The sequence below is a fragment of the Elgaria multicarinata genome, chromosome 9 (assembly GCF_023053635.1).
Source record: "Elgaria multicarinata webbii isolate HBS135686 ecotype San Diego chromosome 9, rElgMul1.1.pri, whole genome shotgun sequence".
NCBI classification, from domain to species: Eukaryota; Metazoa; Chordata; class Lepidosauria; order Squamata; family Anguidae; genus Elgaria; species Elgaria multicarinata.
Window position 1 is genome coordinate 98,466,637 of NC_086179.1, and position 18,069 is coordinate 98,484,705.

The following is an 18,069-nucleotide window of genomic DNA, read 5'->3' on the forward strand; positions in this document are numbered from 1 at the left end:
AAATCCCATATTACATTTTCAAATTTTATTTTTTGCAAAAGTTAATTCTTAGTTAAGAGTAGTGCAAGTGAAGATAGTTGTTTCTGTCCCATGGTTGACCTAAGACAGTTCTTTATATGTTTCAACTTTGAAAAGGAGTGCTCCCTTTCACAGCTTTTGCCAAAAATGGCAAGATACATTCTAAAAGCAGTGTTGACATTTGGAAAACGTGCCACTGACTTCTCTGTTATTTGTGCAATGATCATTTCTGCCTCTCTGCATACCTATGTGATAACAATTAGAATTAACCTGTGAATATCCATAATGCCCTTATGCCACAGGCTGCTTCATCACTGGGCATAGACCTGTTCACAAGAACATGAAACCTTTCGAGTGTGGTGTGTGTATCTCGCCTTCTAGAATCTTCCCAGGGCAGTGCTTCACTAGCACTGGGGTAAGACACACACCACCGCTGTATATAGATCGATGATTATATAAATATTTATCTATAAAACTACCTTGGGCGGCTGCAATTATGGAAGTGCCGAGGGCCTACAAAGACATGGATCGGGCCCTGTATAGTAGCAATCTCTTTTTAGCAATGGCCCGAAATCAGGCTGTGCAATACATTTCACATTATCATGAATGTGAGTTATATGATTTAAATCCCTATACACAGTATGGAAAATGTGGTCCTTAAGAGGGAAAATCTGTAGCTTGATGCAGATGCTTGCCAATTCCCTGTGCAGTGAGAATGATCCCTGTGTGAACTACCTGTTTACTCCGTGGGACTGGCAATGAAGCCGTTTGAGTAAGCAGACGCAGTTGCAAGGGACTCAAAATGATTCGGCAAATCCCCTGCACCCCACCGCTGAGCAATAACTGATCTTACTTTACATCAGTGTAAAGTAAGATTGCAGTGTTTCAGAAAAAAAGTACTTTGGCTTGGTTATTTTTTTAAAAAAACATTATTTTACACAACAAATATCCATTATGCAAAGAGCATAAGAAGAGCTATGCAGGATCAGACCAAACTTATCTAGTCCAGCCTCCTGCTTCTACAGTGGCCAACTAGATGCTTATGAAAAGATCGCAATCAGGGCCTCAGGGCAATACCCCTCCCCTGCTGCTGTTCCCCAGTTGGTGACACTTAGGGGCCTCTGATCCTGGAGGTAGCATGTCACAATCAGGACCAGAGACCATTAGTTAATAGCTTTGTCTAATTCCCTTTTAAGACCACCTGAGTTAGTGGTTATCACAACATCTTGTTGCAGCTATTTATTTATTTATTTATTACATTTCTATACCGCCCAATAGCCAAAGCTCTCTGGGTGGTTCACAAGAAGGAATTCTATAGCTCAACTAAGCACTGTGTGAAGCAATATTTCCTTTTATCTCTCCTGAAACTCCCACCATTCCGCTTCATTGGATGACCACAGAAGTAATATTATGAAAGAGGGACACAACTTTATCTCCATCAATTTCCTCCAAGCCATATATAATGTTATATGCCTCTACTCACTTTATTCCCCTAAATATGGTAAAACCTCAGACTTTGCAAACTTCTCCTTGTAGTGAAGCTGTTCCTATCCAAAATCATTTTCTTTGCCTTTTTATATCACTTTTCCAACTCTATTATGTCCTTTTTGAGGTGTGGTGACCAGAACTATACACAGTATTCCAAGTGTGACCAAACTATAGATTTCTATAAATGTTATTTGTGTAAATGCATTGATAAACCATGCCATGTATAAACCATGCCAGTTTCAAATATATTCAATCATGTGTCTGTTCCATCCAATTTCTGCATCACTCCATAAATCATTTTAAATAAACAAAAATGTGCATTTATTTTCATATGCAATTACCCCTTAGACAAACATTTTTGTATGCAACTTTCCCTAATATGTGCATTTTATATGCAATTTTGTCTAACATATGATTTTGTCTAACATATGATATACTAGTGTTCCAATTCTAACTAGTGTTTGCTATTGTTTTCTTTCTTAACAATGTTTCCATTGCTGTTATTTTTGTATATGAGGGGTATTTTATCATGTTTTTGTAGGTGTATGGCCTGATTGGTCATTAAGCAATACATTGAAATGAATTTGGATTTTTATACACCATTTTGAAGCTGAGAACTGCATCACAAAATTTGGAAAAGTGTGCAATCTGATAATTATATTCCAACATGCATATTAGTATAGGAAGTACTCACTATTGTTTGAAAATGAAGACCTGAGTGTTTTTGTTAAATAATCACTACAAAATAGTAGGAAAAGCAGCATAGAAAAAGTAGATAATCAAAGCAAGAAGAAAAACTTTAAAATTGTACCTTATGGGGAAAAATATTAGTTGGAGTTGTGAACTGATGATGCTGTCAGATAGCGCCTTCTTCCTCATGGAGCTCTTAAGAGATCTCCTGGGAATATGTATGACGATCTTGGATGGGGAAACTATTAATAGTATATAATAGAAAACACATATTTCTTTACCAAAAATATATCATTTTATTTGCTCAGTTCAGTTTTATTGCTATTAGCTATAGACCACTGGAACTTTTTTTTATTTAGCATCCAGCAAGATCACCATCTTTGATTTCACCTTTTCCGTAGGGTAATTGTGTTAGCTAGGTACAGCAAGAAAATATTTGGTTGGGAAATTGCAATTTTTATTTTGATGGTGAAAATATTTGAAAATATTTCAGAAGTGGATTTGACATCAACATTTGATTTTTATTTTGGTGATAGATATATTGGCATATCTTTGATTAATTAAATATATGAAATCCTGATACTAATCAATGACCAATATACCAATGGGCAGATTCCGGCAAAGTTTGACTGCTGCATGCTGCTGCAATAAAACTACTGTGCAATATTCTTGTTCTTATTCTTTTTTTTTTATTGCATTTTTGTACCCCCCAATAGCCGAAGCTCTCTGGGCGGTTCACAAAAAAATAATTAATTAATTCTTGATTATATTTCTTCCTCCAATTCTTCTCTGTTAATGGGGGAAATATTTCAGCTGTGTAGCAAGCTTTTATGACTGCAGTGTTCTTTCAAAAGTTGATTTTTGACATTAATATTCAATGCTTGCAATACTACTTCAGCATCTGAGATCATGGACTGCTCAATATATTTTTTCAGTCCAGAATATTGAAAACTCGTATATTTCTCATGTTGTCTTTGGTTTACCTGTGACTGATTTCCCATCTGTGCAACTGCAGAGTCATAGGAGCAGAAGCTGGATGGAAAAGGGATATTAGGAAAAGGAACTGTTCTGTCTTCTTGCCAACATTCTATGTAGAGCCTAAATCCAAAGAATCCGGGAGATGTTAAAATGATGTTCCCATTGATTTTTGCCGAAAAGAAACAGTGGCCTCCAGAACATCATTGTGACATTAAATCCTCACCTGTTGTTCATAACAACTCTACAAATTATTATCCACAGCATCTGCTGATGCCCAGTGAAGCCTTACTTCTTACGTTTGCAACTGTCTTTCTGTATGAACTGGCAAGAAATGGAACTCAAATCGTAACATCCATGAGTTTGTAGTGGTGCTTTGCATTGCGTTGTTCGCTTTCAGAAATACAGTCAGAAACTCATGAATCCTCATGATTTACGTGGCATGCCAGTTAAGAGGGTCTGGAATTTTGTCTCATTTCTGTGGACATACAGCATTAGACCAACTTCATAGTTCCTTTTATGGAGACTTTGAGATACCACACAGCTGTAGTATTTGTCTAAATAAATACATGCTTGACATACTTAAACATGTCTAAATAAAATATATTTGATGGGGAAACTACAGCATGGTGATGCATTTATTAGGACCAATACAATGTCATGAAGTCATGAACAATCTTCAAGAGCAATCTTCCAAGTTCTCCAGAACTCTTCATCAGGCTGGATGTTGAACAGGGGAATGAGCAGAAGCTGTGGGTGCTCGTCATTTCCCTCTTCTCTTCTCAGCTCTCTCCACATTTTTATTTTCATTAGCATGTCTTTTGTTGCTATGGTTGTGTTGATATAAATTAAAAACAAAATTAATTAAAATATTAATATAAAGATGGAGAGGGGGAAAATGATGGATATGAATTTGTTTCCCCAAACTCTGGTTTGGAATTGTGTTAAAATGAAGTGTAGAAGGAATGACTCAGGCATAGTTGGATTAGCCTCACTAAGGCGGACGGCAGATTTCAGGGTGCATTTCAAAGTGCCCCATGACATTCTGATTAACAAACTATCTAAAAGTGGGCTAGATGGAACAACTATTAGGTGGATTCACAGTTGGCTACAGAATCGGACTCAAAGAGTACTTATCAATGGAACCTTCTCAAACTGGGGAGAGGCAACGAGTGGGGTGCCGCAGGGCTCAGTCCTGGGCCCAGTGCTCTTCAACATTTTTATTAATGATTTGGATGAGGAGGTGCAGGGAACGCTGATCAAATTTGCAGATGACACAGAATTGGGTGGGATAGCTAATACCCTGGAAGACAGAAACAAACTTCAAAGTGATCATGATAGGCTGGAGTGCTGGGCTGAAAACAACAGAATGAAATTTAATAGGGATAAATGCCAAGTTCTACATTTCATAGAATCATAGAATAGCAGAGTTGGAAGGGGCCTACAAGGCCATCGAGTCCAACCCCCTGCTCAATGCAGGAATCCACCCTAAAGCATCCCTGACAGATGCTTGTCCAGCTGCCTCTTGAAGGCCTCTAGTGTGGGAGAGCCCACAACCTCCCTAGGTAGCTGATTCCATTGTCGCACTGCTCTAACAGTCAGGAAGTTTTTCCTGATGTCCAGCCGGAATCTGGCTTCCTTTAACTTGAGCCCGTTATTCCGTGTCCTGCACTCTGGGAGGATCGAGAAGAGATCCTGGCCCTCCTCTGTGTGACAACCTTTTAAGTATTTGAAGAGTGCTATCATGTCTCCCCTCAATCTTCTCTTCTCCAGGCTAAACATGCCCAGTTCTTTCAGTCTCTCTTCATAGGGCTTTGTTTCTAGACCTCTGATCATCCTGGTTGCCCTCTTCTGAACACGCTCCAGCTTGTCTGCGTCCTTCTTGAATTGTGGAGCCCAGAACTGGATGCAATACTCTAGATGAGGCCTAACCAGGGCCGAATAGAGAGGAACCAGTACCTCACGTGATTTGGAAGCTATACTTCTATTAATGCAGCCCAAAATAGCATTGGCCTTTCTTGCAGCCATATCGCACTGTTGGCTCATATTCAGCTTGTGATCTACAACAATTCCAAGATCTTTCTCGTTTGTAGTATTGCTGAGCCAAGTGTCCCCCATCTTGTAACTGTACATTTGGTTTCTATTCCCTAAATGTAGAACTTGGCATTTATCCCTATTAAATTTCATTCTGTTGTTTTCAGCCCAGCACTCCAGCCTATCAAGATCACTTTGAAGTTTGTTTCTGTCTTCCAGGGTATTAGCTATCCCACCCAATTTTGTGTCATCTGCAAATTTGATCAGCGTTCCCTGCACCTCCTCGTCCAAATCATTAATAAAAATGTTGAAGAGCACTGGGCCCAGGACTGAGCCCTGCGGCACCCCACTCGTTGCCTCTCCCCAGTTTGAGAAGGTTCCATTGATAAGTACTCTTTGAGTCCGATTCTGTAGCCAACTGTGGATCCACCTAATAGTTGTTCCATCTAGCCCACTTTTAGCTAGTTTGTTAATCAGAATGTCATGTGGTACTTTGTCAAAAGCTTTGCTGAAGTCAAGATATATGACGTTCACAGCATTCCCACAGTCCACAAGGGAGGTTATCCTATCAAAAAATGAGATCAAATTAGTCTGACAGGATTTGTTCCTGACAAATCCATGTTGGCTTCTAGTAATCACTGCATTGATTTCAAGGTGTTTACAGATTGACTTCTTTATAATCTGCTCCAGAATTTTCCCAGGGATGGATGTCAGACTGACTGGTCTGTAGTTCCCAGGTTCCTCCTTTTTGCCCTTTTTGAAGATAGGGACAACGTTAGCCCTCCTCCAGTCATCCGGCACCTCACCCGTCTTCCATGATTTTGCAAAGATAATAGACAAAGGTTCTGAGAGTTCTTCCGCTAGCTCCTTCATTACTCTTGGATGCAGTTCATCGGGCCCTGGAGATTTGAACTCATTCAAGGAAATTAGGTGTTCTTTGACCATTTGTTTATCAATCTCAAACTGCAATCCTGCCCCCTCAACTTCTGCTTCACTTTTTCCAGGGGGGGCATAGACCCGCTTTTGGGAGAAGACCAAGGCAAAGTAGGAATTGAGCACTTCAGCCTTTTCTTTGTTATCTGTTATCAATTTGCCATCCTCATTAAGCAGTTGAACCACCATTTCTTTCCTCTGTCTTTTACTACTCACGTATCTGAAGAAAGCCTTTTTATTGCTTTTAGCATCCCTCGCTAATCTCAGCTCATTCACAGCTTTAGCCTTCCTGACGCCATTTCGGCACTTCTGCGCCACTTGTCTGTACTCTTCTTTTGTAGCCTGGCCTTCCTTCCACTTCCTATATGTATCCCTTTTTGTTTTCAGTTCGTCAATAAGCTTTTTGTGGAGCCACATTGGTTTCCTCTGTTGTCTTCTATCTTTTCTCCTTGTTGGAATTGTTTGTAAATGTGCCTTTAAAATTTCATTTTTTAGATACTCCCACCCATCCTGCACTCCTTTTCTCTTTAGGCTCCCTTGCCACGGGACCTTACTTATTATAGTTCTGAGTTTATTAAAATCAGCTTTCCTAAAATCCAGAGTACGTGTATGGCTACGCTCGACTTTTGTCTCCTTCATAATCAAGAATTCAAGTATGACGTGGTCACTTTCCCCCAGAGTTCCCGTAACTGCCACTTTATCCACTAAGTCGTCCCTATTGGTCAATAACAAGTCAAGGATTGCCGATCCTCTAGTTCCTTCCACCACTTTCTGTAGGAGAAAGTTATCACCCATACATGTCAGGAATTTCTTGGAAGGGCCGCTTTTGGCAGTAATGGTCTCCCAACAGATATCAGGGTAATTGAAGTCCCCCATCACTACTACATCACACTTCCTTGAAACACTGGTAATTTGTTTCTCAAAAGTTTCGTCCTATTTAGGAAATAGAAACGAAATGCACAGTTACAGGATGGGGGATACTTGGCTTAGCTATACTACAAATGAGAAGGATCTTGGAATTGTTGTAGATTGCAAGCTGAATATGAGCCAACAGTGCGATATGGCTGCAAGAAAGGCAAATGCTATTTTGGGCTGCATTAATAGAAGTATAGCTTCCAAATCACGTAAGGTACTGGTTCTTCTCTATTCGGCCCTGGTTAGGCCTCATCTAGATTATTGTGTCCAGTTCTGGGCTCCACAATTCAAGAAGGACGCAGGCAAGCTGGAGCGTGTTCAGAAGAGGGCAACCAGGATGATCAGGGGTCTGGAAACAAAGCCCTATGAAGAGCGACTGAAAGAACTGGGCATGTTTAGCCTGGAGAAGAGAAGATTGAGGGGAGACATGATAGCACTCTTCAAATACTTAAAAGGTTGTCACACAGAGGAGGGCCAGGATCTCTTCTCGATCCTCCCAGAGTGCAGGACACGGAATAACAGGCTCAAGTTAAAGGAAGCCAGATTCCAGCTGGACATCAGGAAAAACTTCTTGACTGTTAGAGCAGTACGACAATGGAATCAGTTACCTAGGGAGGTTGTGGGCTCTCCCACACTAGAGGCCTTCAAGAGGCAGCTGGACAACCCTCTGTCAGGGATGCTTTAGGGTGGATTCCTGCATTGAGCTCGATGGCCTTGTAGGCCCCTTCCAGCTCTGTTATTCTATGATTCTATGATCAAGGCTACAGAGATAATGAAGTAAAAATGAGTGTTTATGGATGGGTAAAATTTTCTTTTCCATTCATGTTTGGTAAGAATGTACCCAAATCCACAAATTTCTTCATATTTGGAACAGAAAGAATTTAAGATTTATTTATTTTTTAAAAATCAAATGTGGGAAAGCCCCAAATGGACAGATTCATCCATCCAGGCCCAGGGCTTTGAGTACTGAGCTCTTAAAACCTGGGATTTAAATCTCTATGTTTTTAACCATTTTAATCCTGAATTAGGGTTGCCACTTCTTTTTCTCAAACATGCTTCTCATGTTTAACAGCTATAAGGGTAGGCACATGCAACATAGTCCTCTCCATGCAATAGCTGAACCTATAGAATTAGGCCAGTGCACATAGGTGAGGATTTAATTTTAGTTTGGTTTTTGATAAGAATTTACCAAAATGTGCAAATTTCATTGTATTTGGGATGGAAATAATATAATTATGTAAAATGGTTTGGGACCTTAAAAGTTTTAAATGGTTTGTCAGCAAATCATTTGAAAGACTTCCTTTACTAATACTAGCGTGTCTGCACTTTAAGATCAACAATAGAAGCCCTTTTCACTTGTCCACCCTTGGGGGCAATTAGGTAGCCAATCACATGAGAGGGGGGCTTTTCTACACTGGCCCCACACCTCTGGAATCCATTGCCATCGGGGGTCCATCAGGCCCCATCATTGCAATATTCTTGTTTAGTCTTGCCTTCCCCTGATTATGTTTTATGGGACTATTCTGGGTTGTAGCTGAAACTCTGTTGAAGGTTTTGTATTGTCTTGATGTCTGTTGTTTTTATGGATGTCTGTTATTTTTATTACCGTTCTCAGTTTTCATGTATTTTATTGTAGTAAGTTTCCTTGGGAAGGCGCCTTCCCTGAAAGGTAGCTTAGAAGTATTTTGAAAATAAATAAATATATCAATAAATAACTTTTTATATTCATATTTGCAAAGCTGAAGATTAATTTTAGGTTGTGTCCTAGGTATAGAGTCGTTAAAAACCAATTGCTAATTACCTAGTGATTGGAAGGCATACAACCCACCCAAAAGTTAGGGGCTGCAGACAGAACTGAGAAACTATTTGTCACTAGTCAGTTTTTTATTTTTTTAAAATAGGGAAAGTAGGGATGGGGGTGTTTTTCATTTGGTCTGCAATTTTAAACAAACCAATCTTATTTGCACTTCTTAGACTAATGGGTGGATCGGAACAGATTTATCTTTTGGATTGTGCACTTCTCTGAATTCACTCTGCAGTTTTTGGCTCAAAGTTTGCATATAAAATAGATATATTAGGGAAAATACAGAATGCATATGTTAGGGAAAGTTGCTATATGAAAATGAATGCAAATTTCTCTGATTTTTTAAAAAGCAAACCGATGCAGAAACTGGACAGAATAGATTTAAGATTAATACATGTGAAATTAACATGTACCAGAAATTTGTCCATCCCTAGTGGTACTGTTGGCAGGCAGCAAGGATTATATTGTACAATAAAATACGATCTGTGATTATTTTTAAAATTCAGATTTATCGTGCAATGTAGCTACCAGTTCCCTACCATGTCAACCACTCTTTGTTTATTTCATTTTACAAGCAGAGAACTGAACTTGGAAAATAGTGACTTCTCTAACCTATCCACTTTTACTGGTTGAATAAGATTTGAATTCAGAGGTCCCTGTGTGTTAAGCCTGGAGCTGTGCTGAAATCAGTCCCCCAGTTTCCTGAAAGGTTTCTTTTCCTGTGAAAGAAACTTATGTTTTTCTGCATTTTCTTTTGGTGGTGTTTCTGAGCTTACCATTGCAAGGTGGCCAAGGGTGATGTGTGTGTGTATGTGTGTGTGTGTGTGTGTGTGTATGTTATTAGACATCTCTCCATAGCTCTGCACACACACACTCCGATGCCTGTGCTTTCTTATCTGAACCCCCCACTCCCATGGGAGGAGTTACCTCATGATGAAGGAGTTAGCCTGGGCTTTTTTTTTTTGAAGGGTGGGAACTCAGAAGGTTGCAAACCACCAGAGAGATGATTGTATAGTGAAGGACAGGACACTCATACACCCCCTCAGCCACCTTATAATTATGGTAAACACAAGAGCCCCCCTTCCCACCCACCCACAAAAATCACCAAAATGTTATTCTTATATAATTTCTCCCCCAAAGTAATTTCTTTTCTTTTGAACTGAATGAGAATGGTAAGGAAAAATTCAGAATATTTTTTGGGCATAGCATTAGTTCAATCCAATAAGTTTAGCCATTTTAATACTTTGTTAGTGAAATAACACATTTGTTATTAATATTTCACTGAAAAAATATTTGATTGTATGCATAAGCAATCTGTTTCTGTCTCTCCCAATTTATCTCCCCTTTCCCCATAAACAATTTTAAAATAAAATGAAATATAAAATAAGAAGAATTAAATAACTAAACACATGCAAAAGAAAAAAAGACATATATGTACAAGTTATGGCTCAGATTCACAAAATTGACACCAACCCGCTACTGGCATGGCCCAAGTAGCATCTAGTCTGCATATTGTTCCAAGAAAACACCCAAACACTTCCAATTCCCCACCCCCACGACCAATTCTCCTTGATTCATATATGCTGACTGCTTTGAGCTTGTTTGTATTAGCATTTCTTTGACCCATCTGTGTAGCATCATAAGTGTGGCTTTACACTTACAATGCCTGAGGACAACACATGCAGTAACTGAAAGCTCCATCACACCGGGGGTTAACACGCTCCCTACCGTCACTTCTCCACCTGTGTTTTCCTTCCTCAAGTTACTTCCTCTTTCAAGAAGAGGAAGTACACAATGAGCACAAGGCCCATGGAGTCCGCTGTTCTAATGGCGCTGCTTCTCCTGCACACAGCAGGAGAGAGCAGCAATTCTGAGTTTAAAAAAACATTGGACTTAAAGAGGTTTCTTTTTGTCGTGCAAGGAAGGCAGACCACATCATGGGAGGTGTCGCATAAATTATGCCGAATCCGAGTGCGTCCAAGTCCAATATTAAAACACTCGCGAAAGATCGTAGGCAAAGTGTTGGGCTCCAAATGTTTATTCTCAAGAATAGGGTGATGAGCTGGTGCTCACGCAGCAAAGACAGGGTCACTACATTCAAACCACAGCATATATAGTCCAGATGTTACACATAATTTGCCCACATCTTATTGGTCTACCTCATCTGTCACATCACCCAGGCATGCGCAGCTGCGCAGGTGTGCTCAAGCGGTGGTCAAGAAAGGAACTGTAGCGGAGAAAACATCTGGCTGCTGCCATCACCACATGTGAAATACCTGCTCCCGTCCCTTATATTGCAATGTTTAGGCAGCTAATCGGTGGAGTGGATTTGGCAGGGTTAATTTAATCAGTGTCCTCTGACTAGGCTAGGGGGCTAGGTGAGTGCCTACGTGCCACTTGCATGGGGGTAAATGGAGTTCTTACTGGAGGGCATCTGGCCACTCCCCTTCCCTGCCTTGTGCACCCATTCACCCTTTCCTGGTGTCCCTATGTGTGCCTGTGTGCTGGCTTCCTATGGCGCTCTCATTTGGGTAGACTGGGTCCTCCCTGGAGCTGAGCTAGCCGGCAGTTTGCAGCCATGCATGTCTTTATTTACATTTCACGGTTAGTTGACTGTGATGCTGTTCTTAAACAGCAGATAAGGCGCGTGTGGGGGAAGTTGCAATGTAGCAGCCGTGTTATTGTTGGCGGGCTGCCAAAACCGCAAATGGGAAGTTGAAAGGAACAAGGTGTTTGTAGAGGGGAAGTGGGGCTTGCGAGGGGCTGCAGGTGCATGTGTGCACGCGCACGAATGGGTGCTGGCGTGTACACATATGCGGGTGTACACGCATGTATGAATGCATGTCTGGATGCATGTCAGGGGGAAATGGACAGTCTAGATTTTACATCAGTGAGACTTGAGCAAACTCCGTTAGTTCCCAGTAACGAGCGTTCAATAAAACGCTCATCAGATGGAGCTTTGAAAGTGCCCTTATTAGCTATGTTTCTGGTTATGTGTGTTCAGTAACAAAATCATGACATGTAAGAGGTAAAGGGGTAAAGAGCAACCATACTGTCAGGGTCTGCCTAGTTTCCTCACCCTAGGACTGAATGACAGAAACATAGATTGTGGGCCTTGGTAGACCTACCACTGAATCCGGCGGTGAGGAGGGGCCAGGCTGCGCTAGAAGTAGCGTTGCCTGTTGGCCATGTCTACACACGAGACGGGGCCTAGGAAAGTCCCATCGCGTCCGCCATTTTCTTTTAACTTAAAGGGGCTGTGTGCGCATGAGCGCACCACCGGGAAAGGTAAGTGGGGTTTTTTTTAAAAAAAAATAGGGTCCCCCCGATTCCCCCCTCCACAACCTCCCCTGGCCTCCGATCCCCCCCGTCTCCATGTCCATGTCTCGCCACCCCCCCCCCCCGTCTCCACCTGCTGTGTCCTGCTGCTGCCGCCGCAACTGTCCCCAACCGGCGTTTCCTGTTGTCGCCATGTCTGGCCTGCAGGATGGGGGGGGGGGATCGGAAGCCAGGAAGGTTGTGGGGGGAATCGGGGGGAAGGGGGCGATAGCGCTGTGGCCCATCCGCCGTTTTTCCCAGCTACCCGTGTGTAAGTGCGGTAGCCGGGAAAAGTGGCGGAACGGTCCACACGCCCACGGTCCCAGCCTCAGCCCGACCTGAGGCCGGGACCACGGGAAGAACCGTGCTACAAGCGGTTCCGGTTAGCATGGTGCCAGGGCAGCTCGAGCCCTGGCTGAGGCCAGGATCCCCTGTGCGTCATTTGGACTCACAGGGACGAGCACAGGCCTCGCACCACGCTTACCCCTGGTCTAGCAAGGCCCTCAGTGACTTAGGCCAGATCTACACTAAGCAGGATATAACACTTTGAAATCAGTTTGAAAACAGTATATGGAAAGTGCCCTGGGCCCCAACAGTTGACAGTGCACTTCAATGCCGTTATAAAGCGGTAGTGTAGAACCTGCCTTAGCTTTATTCAAAGGCAAATCAAACCTCAGTTCAGTAGTCACGACACTTAATCATTTCCTAAAATGTATTTAGTTGTGCGTGTTTTTTACTTTGTAAACTTTCAACAGAACATTCCCTCCCTTCCTCTTTCAGAATAAGAGCCAAGGATTGAGTTTTGTCCGGATACATGCACCATGGAATGTACTTAGCCGAGAAGCAGAATTCCTTAAAATAAAAATGCCCACTAAAAAGGTAAGTAGCAACTTACTTGCTGAATGATACAAAGGAAATGGCAGCGCAGTAATTCTGATCTCAACTTCCAACAGGGAGAAAAGCAGCTGGAAAAAGGCAGATAGGGAGGGAAAGAGTTGGGGAAGACTCCCATGCCCCTACCCTGCATCTGCTCAAAACTTCACACAGTGCTCCATTTCCCACCCTTGCCCTATTAGGAAATTGCTCTGAGCCAAAGTTAACATATGGTTTGTGCTGCCAGAATGCTAGTTTGGCCCTCAAATCACGTCCATTCACCTGTGATTTTGCCTGAATTTAATGGATTTGTTCATATCAGAAAGCAGAGGAATTTCACCAATACCTTGCTCTCAGGCAGAATAGGATCAGCCAGAGCTTAAACCTAGCAGAAACGTAATTATCTGAAGAGAGATTTTTGGTCCAGCATCTGGGATTTAAGACAGCATACAACAAACTGAGGCTAAGTCCACTTTCACCTACAACCCTTTATGCTCCCTCAGTCTCCAAACGTTTGGAGTGTTTCTCTGGCAGTGCATGTGGCTTAGAAAAGGCACAGACAACAGATGGGAGTTGGATGAGAGAAGCACTCAAGGGAAACCTCTTTTGCTTCTCCCACTCTGACTCTGTTCAGACAATACGCTAAGCCGTGCTGGTTACGCATTTTGAGCTGAACATTATGGCTTAGCGTGTGGTGTGAACCATTCCTAACCATGGTGGCTACATAACCGTGGTTTAAACATGCTCACTAACCATTTGCTGCAAAAGAGTTAGCGGTCAAACCATGGCTTAGTGTCTTGTCTGAACAGGCCCAATGTGTGTAGTGGGAGTCAAGGCCAGCCTAAGATGTTTTGCTGCCTAAAGTGGAACAGCTGATCCACACAGGGCGTTGCTAGACGTACCGGGTGTTCCGTCGTTGAGGAGCGGTGAAAGCGGCTTTTCCCGTTCAGCCGTGACGCCTCATCATCCACACCTGCCTTCGATTTGTGGCGGAAGTTTGCGCCGGTTGTGCTGCTGCCGCCGCGAGAACGGTTGCGCAGCCACACCGGCCTGATTGCCGCGGCTTTTTTTTTCGCTCGCTGCACGGTTTGCGCACGTCCGAAAGACCGCAAACTTGCGCAGCCGTCAGCGATGCCGCCGCCGGCCCTGGCGGCGGCAGCGGCGGCAGTGCCAGTGCCAGCCGAAGTGCTGCTGGTGCTGTTGAGGGTCAACATTGATGCGCTCACTTCCTGATGGGGGTCGTGGCGGGTGTCATATGACCCGAGGTCAATCGTCTGCATGGCCACTCTGTGCCTACATCTCCCATCATGCCTCTGAGGTGTCGGCGGCGATGACCGCCTCTGTGCCCTGTGCCCCATCCCAAGGAGCCAACCCACATCTGGCCGTAGCCATGGCAGCAGCCCACAAACAGCTCTGCCCTCTGCCAGCCTGGTACCCACACTAACAGGCAGCGTACAGCACCGCCATTATGCGGCCACGGTAGCTGCCCACCGCAAGGAGTCACCAGCCACTTTTCCGGTCCTCCGTTCCTGCGCAAACTGTCACTGGGGAAATAAAAAAAAAAAGCCGCTCCGCCGCGCTGCCCCAGCTGGCGGACTGCGCGCAAATGGCGGAGGCGGCTTGACCGAAGCCACTGACCACTCCCCCTTAGCACGCCTTTTCCTGCCCAGTGCGGACCGCAGTGACCTCACATCCTCCCACACGTACTCCGAATTACCGCGGGACAGCAGGAAAAGGCGTCCTAAAACTCACTTTTTTAAAGTCGGGAGAAAGAGGCTTCACCGCGGGATAACGGCGGATCCTCGTGAACGTCATCTGGAAGCCTCGACGTGACTGCGGAAGGTAACGCGCGCTAGAGCCTCGTCTAGTAACGCCCACAGTCCCCTCCACTTAAGGTGGATAGTTGTCAAGGCTGAACAATCTAGTTTAGCAAAAAACAGAGGGATAAAATGTTGGAGAGCAGGGGAGGAGATGGCAAAAATAAATAAATAAATACACATTTCAGATGCATGGAGAAAGGGAGAATTGGCAAGTAGGGCATCAGTCAATCAACTCAGTTAGGCTGGGTATCCCAAAGCTGCCAGAAGGAACCCAGCTTTCTCTTCAGATGCAAGACAGTTGGCAGTAGGTAGAAACAACAAGCATGCAGGTGGGGCAGCAGGGTAACTGGAAAGGTTGTCACACAGAGGAGGGCCAGGATCTCTTCTCCATCATCCCAGAGTGCAGGACACGGAATAAGGGGCTCAAGTGACAGGGAGCCAGATTTCGGCTGGACATCAGGAAAAACTTCCTGTTAGAGCAGTACGGCAATGGAGCTGGTTGCCTAGGGAGGTCGTGGGCTCTCCCACACTAGAGGCATTCAAGAAGCAGCTGGACAGCCATCTGTCAGGGATGCTTTAGGGGGAATTCCTGCATCGATGGCCTTGTAGTCCCCTTCCGACGCTACTATTCTATGATTTTATGATTCCAGGTAACAACTAATATAAAAACAATATAAGTGACTACTGGGATTTAAATCCAAATAAGTTGTGGATCAATCTTCTGAAAGCTTGTCTGTTTGAAGCTATAAACTAGGAACTATTTCTCACTAGAAAAAATAGTAATTGATTATAGGCAATGATATTTTTTTCTAGCAAACAAAATATATATCTGAGTTTCAAGGTATAAATTCTGCTCCTTGATCCAGCACTACTTTTGGATGTTTGTTTAGGTGGCCACAGCAACTAGGAGTGCCTTTCATTAGCTCAGGACGGTGTGCTGAAAGACAGATTCGGCTACAGTCATGCACTCTTTAGTAACCATCAGACTGAATTACTAATTATTATTTTTGTAAATGGACCTTCCATTAAAAAGTGTCCAGAAATTTGACTTGGAACGAAGACTGTGGTCTGAGGCAGGTTCTACACTACTGCTTTAAAATGGTGTATAACAGTAGTGACAACTGTTGGGGCCCAGGACACACTCTAGATACAGTTTTCAAATCATTTTCAAAGTGTCATATTCTGCTTGGTGTAGATCTGGCCTGAGATTGGTCAGTTTGAATACATTACTCCAGTTCTGTTCAATGTACACCGGCTGCCTATTTGATTCTAGGTTTAATTCCAGATGCTGGTTCCCCTCATCTATGCCCTTTTATTAATTCCTGTACTGTCCTTATAGTTACATGATATTTCTCCCTAAAGATGAGCTCATTTTCTGGAACTTGGAACTGGAACCTTAATCAATAACCACATCGGAACTGGTGTAGACTTGACAAGCTTTTCTTGTGAACACTGGAAACCTTTGATGCAGAAGCTGTCATTATAAATACTTTGAAAGTTGCCTCTTTATGCATTCTCTTTTTGTTTCTACAGACATATGAAATAAAAGAAGAAGGGGGAATTGTCAAGAAGCTATCTGATATATGGCACAAATTTACAGAACCATTGCAGCCCAAAGTGCCACAGCAAAACACCACCAGAATGAAGAATTTATCTTACCCCTTTTCCAGAGAAAAAATATACTTGTGAGTACTTAATAAGGTGTATAGTGTGACTCAATGAGGAATATAATCCAACAAGAAATGTGAGGTGATTTAGATTGTGCAGAACACCTTGTTCTCTACAATCCTTCTAGATTTCAGAAAACAAGTAGAAGACTCACATGTGAGAATGTACCCCCATGGTGCCAACACAGTCTAACTGTCATCTTGACCCTGTGGGGGGGAAGAAGAAGGAGCTGTGGGTCTGCCCCTCCATTGGGAGATGAGAGTGGGGAGCAGGGCCTTCCCACCAGCCTGAACAGTCTCCTTAATTTCTTTTTCTTTTCTCCCTCTTCCCTCCCCATCCCCTTTTCCTTGTGTGTCGTGTCTTTTTTAGAATGTAAGCCTGAGGGCAGGGACTGTCTTCTTTGCTGATCAATTGTAAGCCGCTCTGGGAGCCTTTTTAGCTGAGGTGCGGGATAAAAATACTCTAAATAAATAAATACAGTCAAATTAGTGATTATAGCGCCAGAAGCCAGGCATCTTATTCTCCATGCCACTGGTTTCTACTCTTTTGCATTTCAGTGCTATCATTGTGGACAGGCGTGTGTGTGTGTGCATGTGTGTGTTGCAGCCACTAGCCAAGGTGGAATCAGGTGACACAAATGGCTAATGGGATCCTATCAGTCCTATTGCACAAACAATGCTGCCATATACTTTGTTAGTAAGTAAAAGAAGTTTATTTGTGTAGCCAGAGCCATTACAAACATATATACAATCAAATAAAACAGAATAATCAAATGTATTACAAATATATAAGATTACATTACAAGACTAGAATCATCCAAAAACATCGTTCTACAGACTCTATTCAGTCACAACGTAAAACCTGATCGTCATCATTAGAAAACTTCCTCCTTAAAATTGATGCTTTAAAAGCAAAACAGGTTACATTTTCAGAAATGGATGGAGTAATATCCCCCAATAAAAATTTAATCAAGTATGAATGAGACCTATTAGGTATAAGACCTAGGTCTTTAAACAATGCTATTTTTACATCTTTATAAATTGGGCAGACAAGCAGGTAGTGAGTTAAATCTTCAACTATATTAGATCCACATGGACAGACTCTTTCCTCCATGGGGATCCATTGGTAGCGTCCCTGAATCACTGCTGAGTTCATTGACTGGCACCGAAGAGCTGCAAATGCATATCTCCACTTAGAATTAGTTATACTATTTAAATATTGAGGGTAAGGCATATGAATAGACAATTTAGCATACCAGAGGGCAAGTTTTGACAAGCAGGCAGAAGTGCAATCAGCTTAGAAATAATATTTTAGGATATGAGACTTCAAATAATGTGCTGCTCTCTCAAAACTTAGAGCACCTAAAGACTCCAGTGAAAGACCATACATATCAATAAGATGCAGAATTTCCTGATTCCAAGGCGGATTTATCTTACAATTGTATCTCGACATTTCTTCAAAGGCAGCCAAAACTAAAGCTGAGCCTATTCCTTTTCTCAGTTTCAGCCAGTATTTAATGGCATGTATATGCAC

General features: G+C 42.7%; 1 protein-coding gene across 1 annotated transcript in view; it reads left to right on the forward strand.

The window, feature by feature from the left end:
* ANO2 (anoctamin 2) overlaps window positions 1–18,069 on the forward strand; it is a 205,830-nt gene that overhangs the window by 23,282 nt on the left and 164,479 nt on the right. Inside the window, exons 2-3 of the mRNA XM_063135031.1 lie at window positions 12,956–13,054; window positions 16,402–16,553. Coding sequence (XP_062991101.1) covers window positions 12,956–13,054; window positions 16,402–16,553 — 251 coding nt within the window. The remainder of the gene's footprint in view (window positions 1–12,955; window positions 13,055–16,401; window positions 16,554–18,069) is intronic.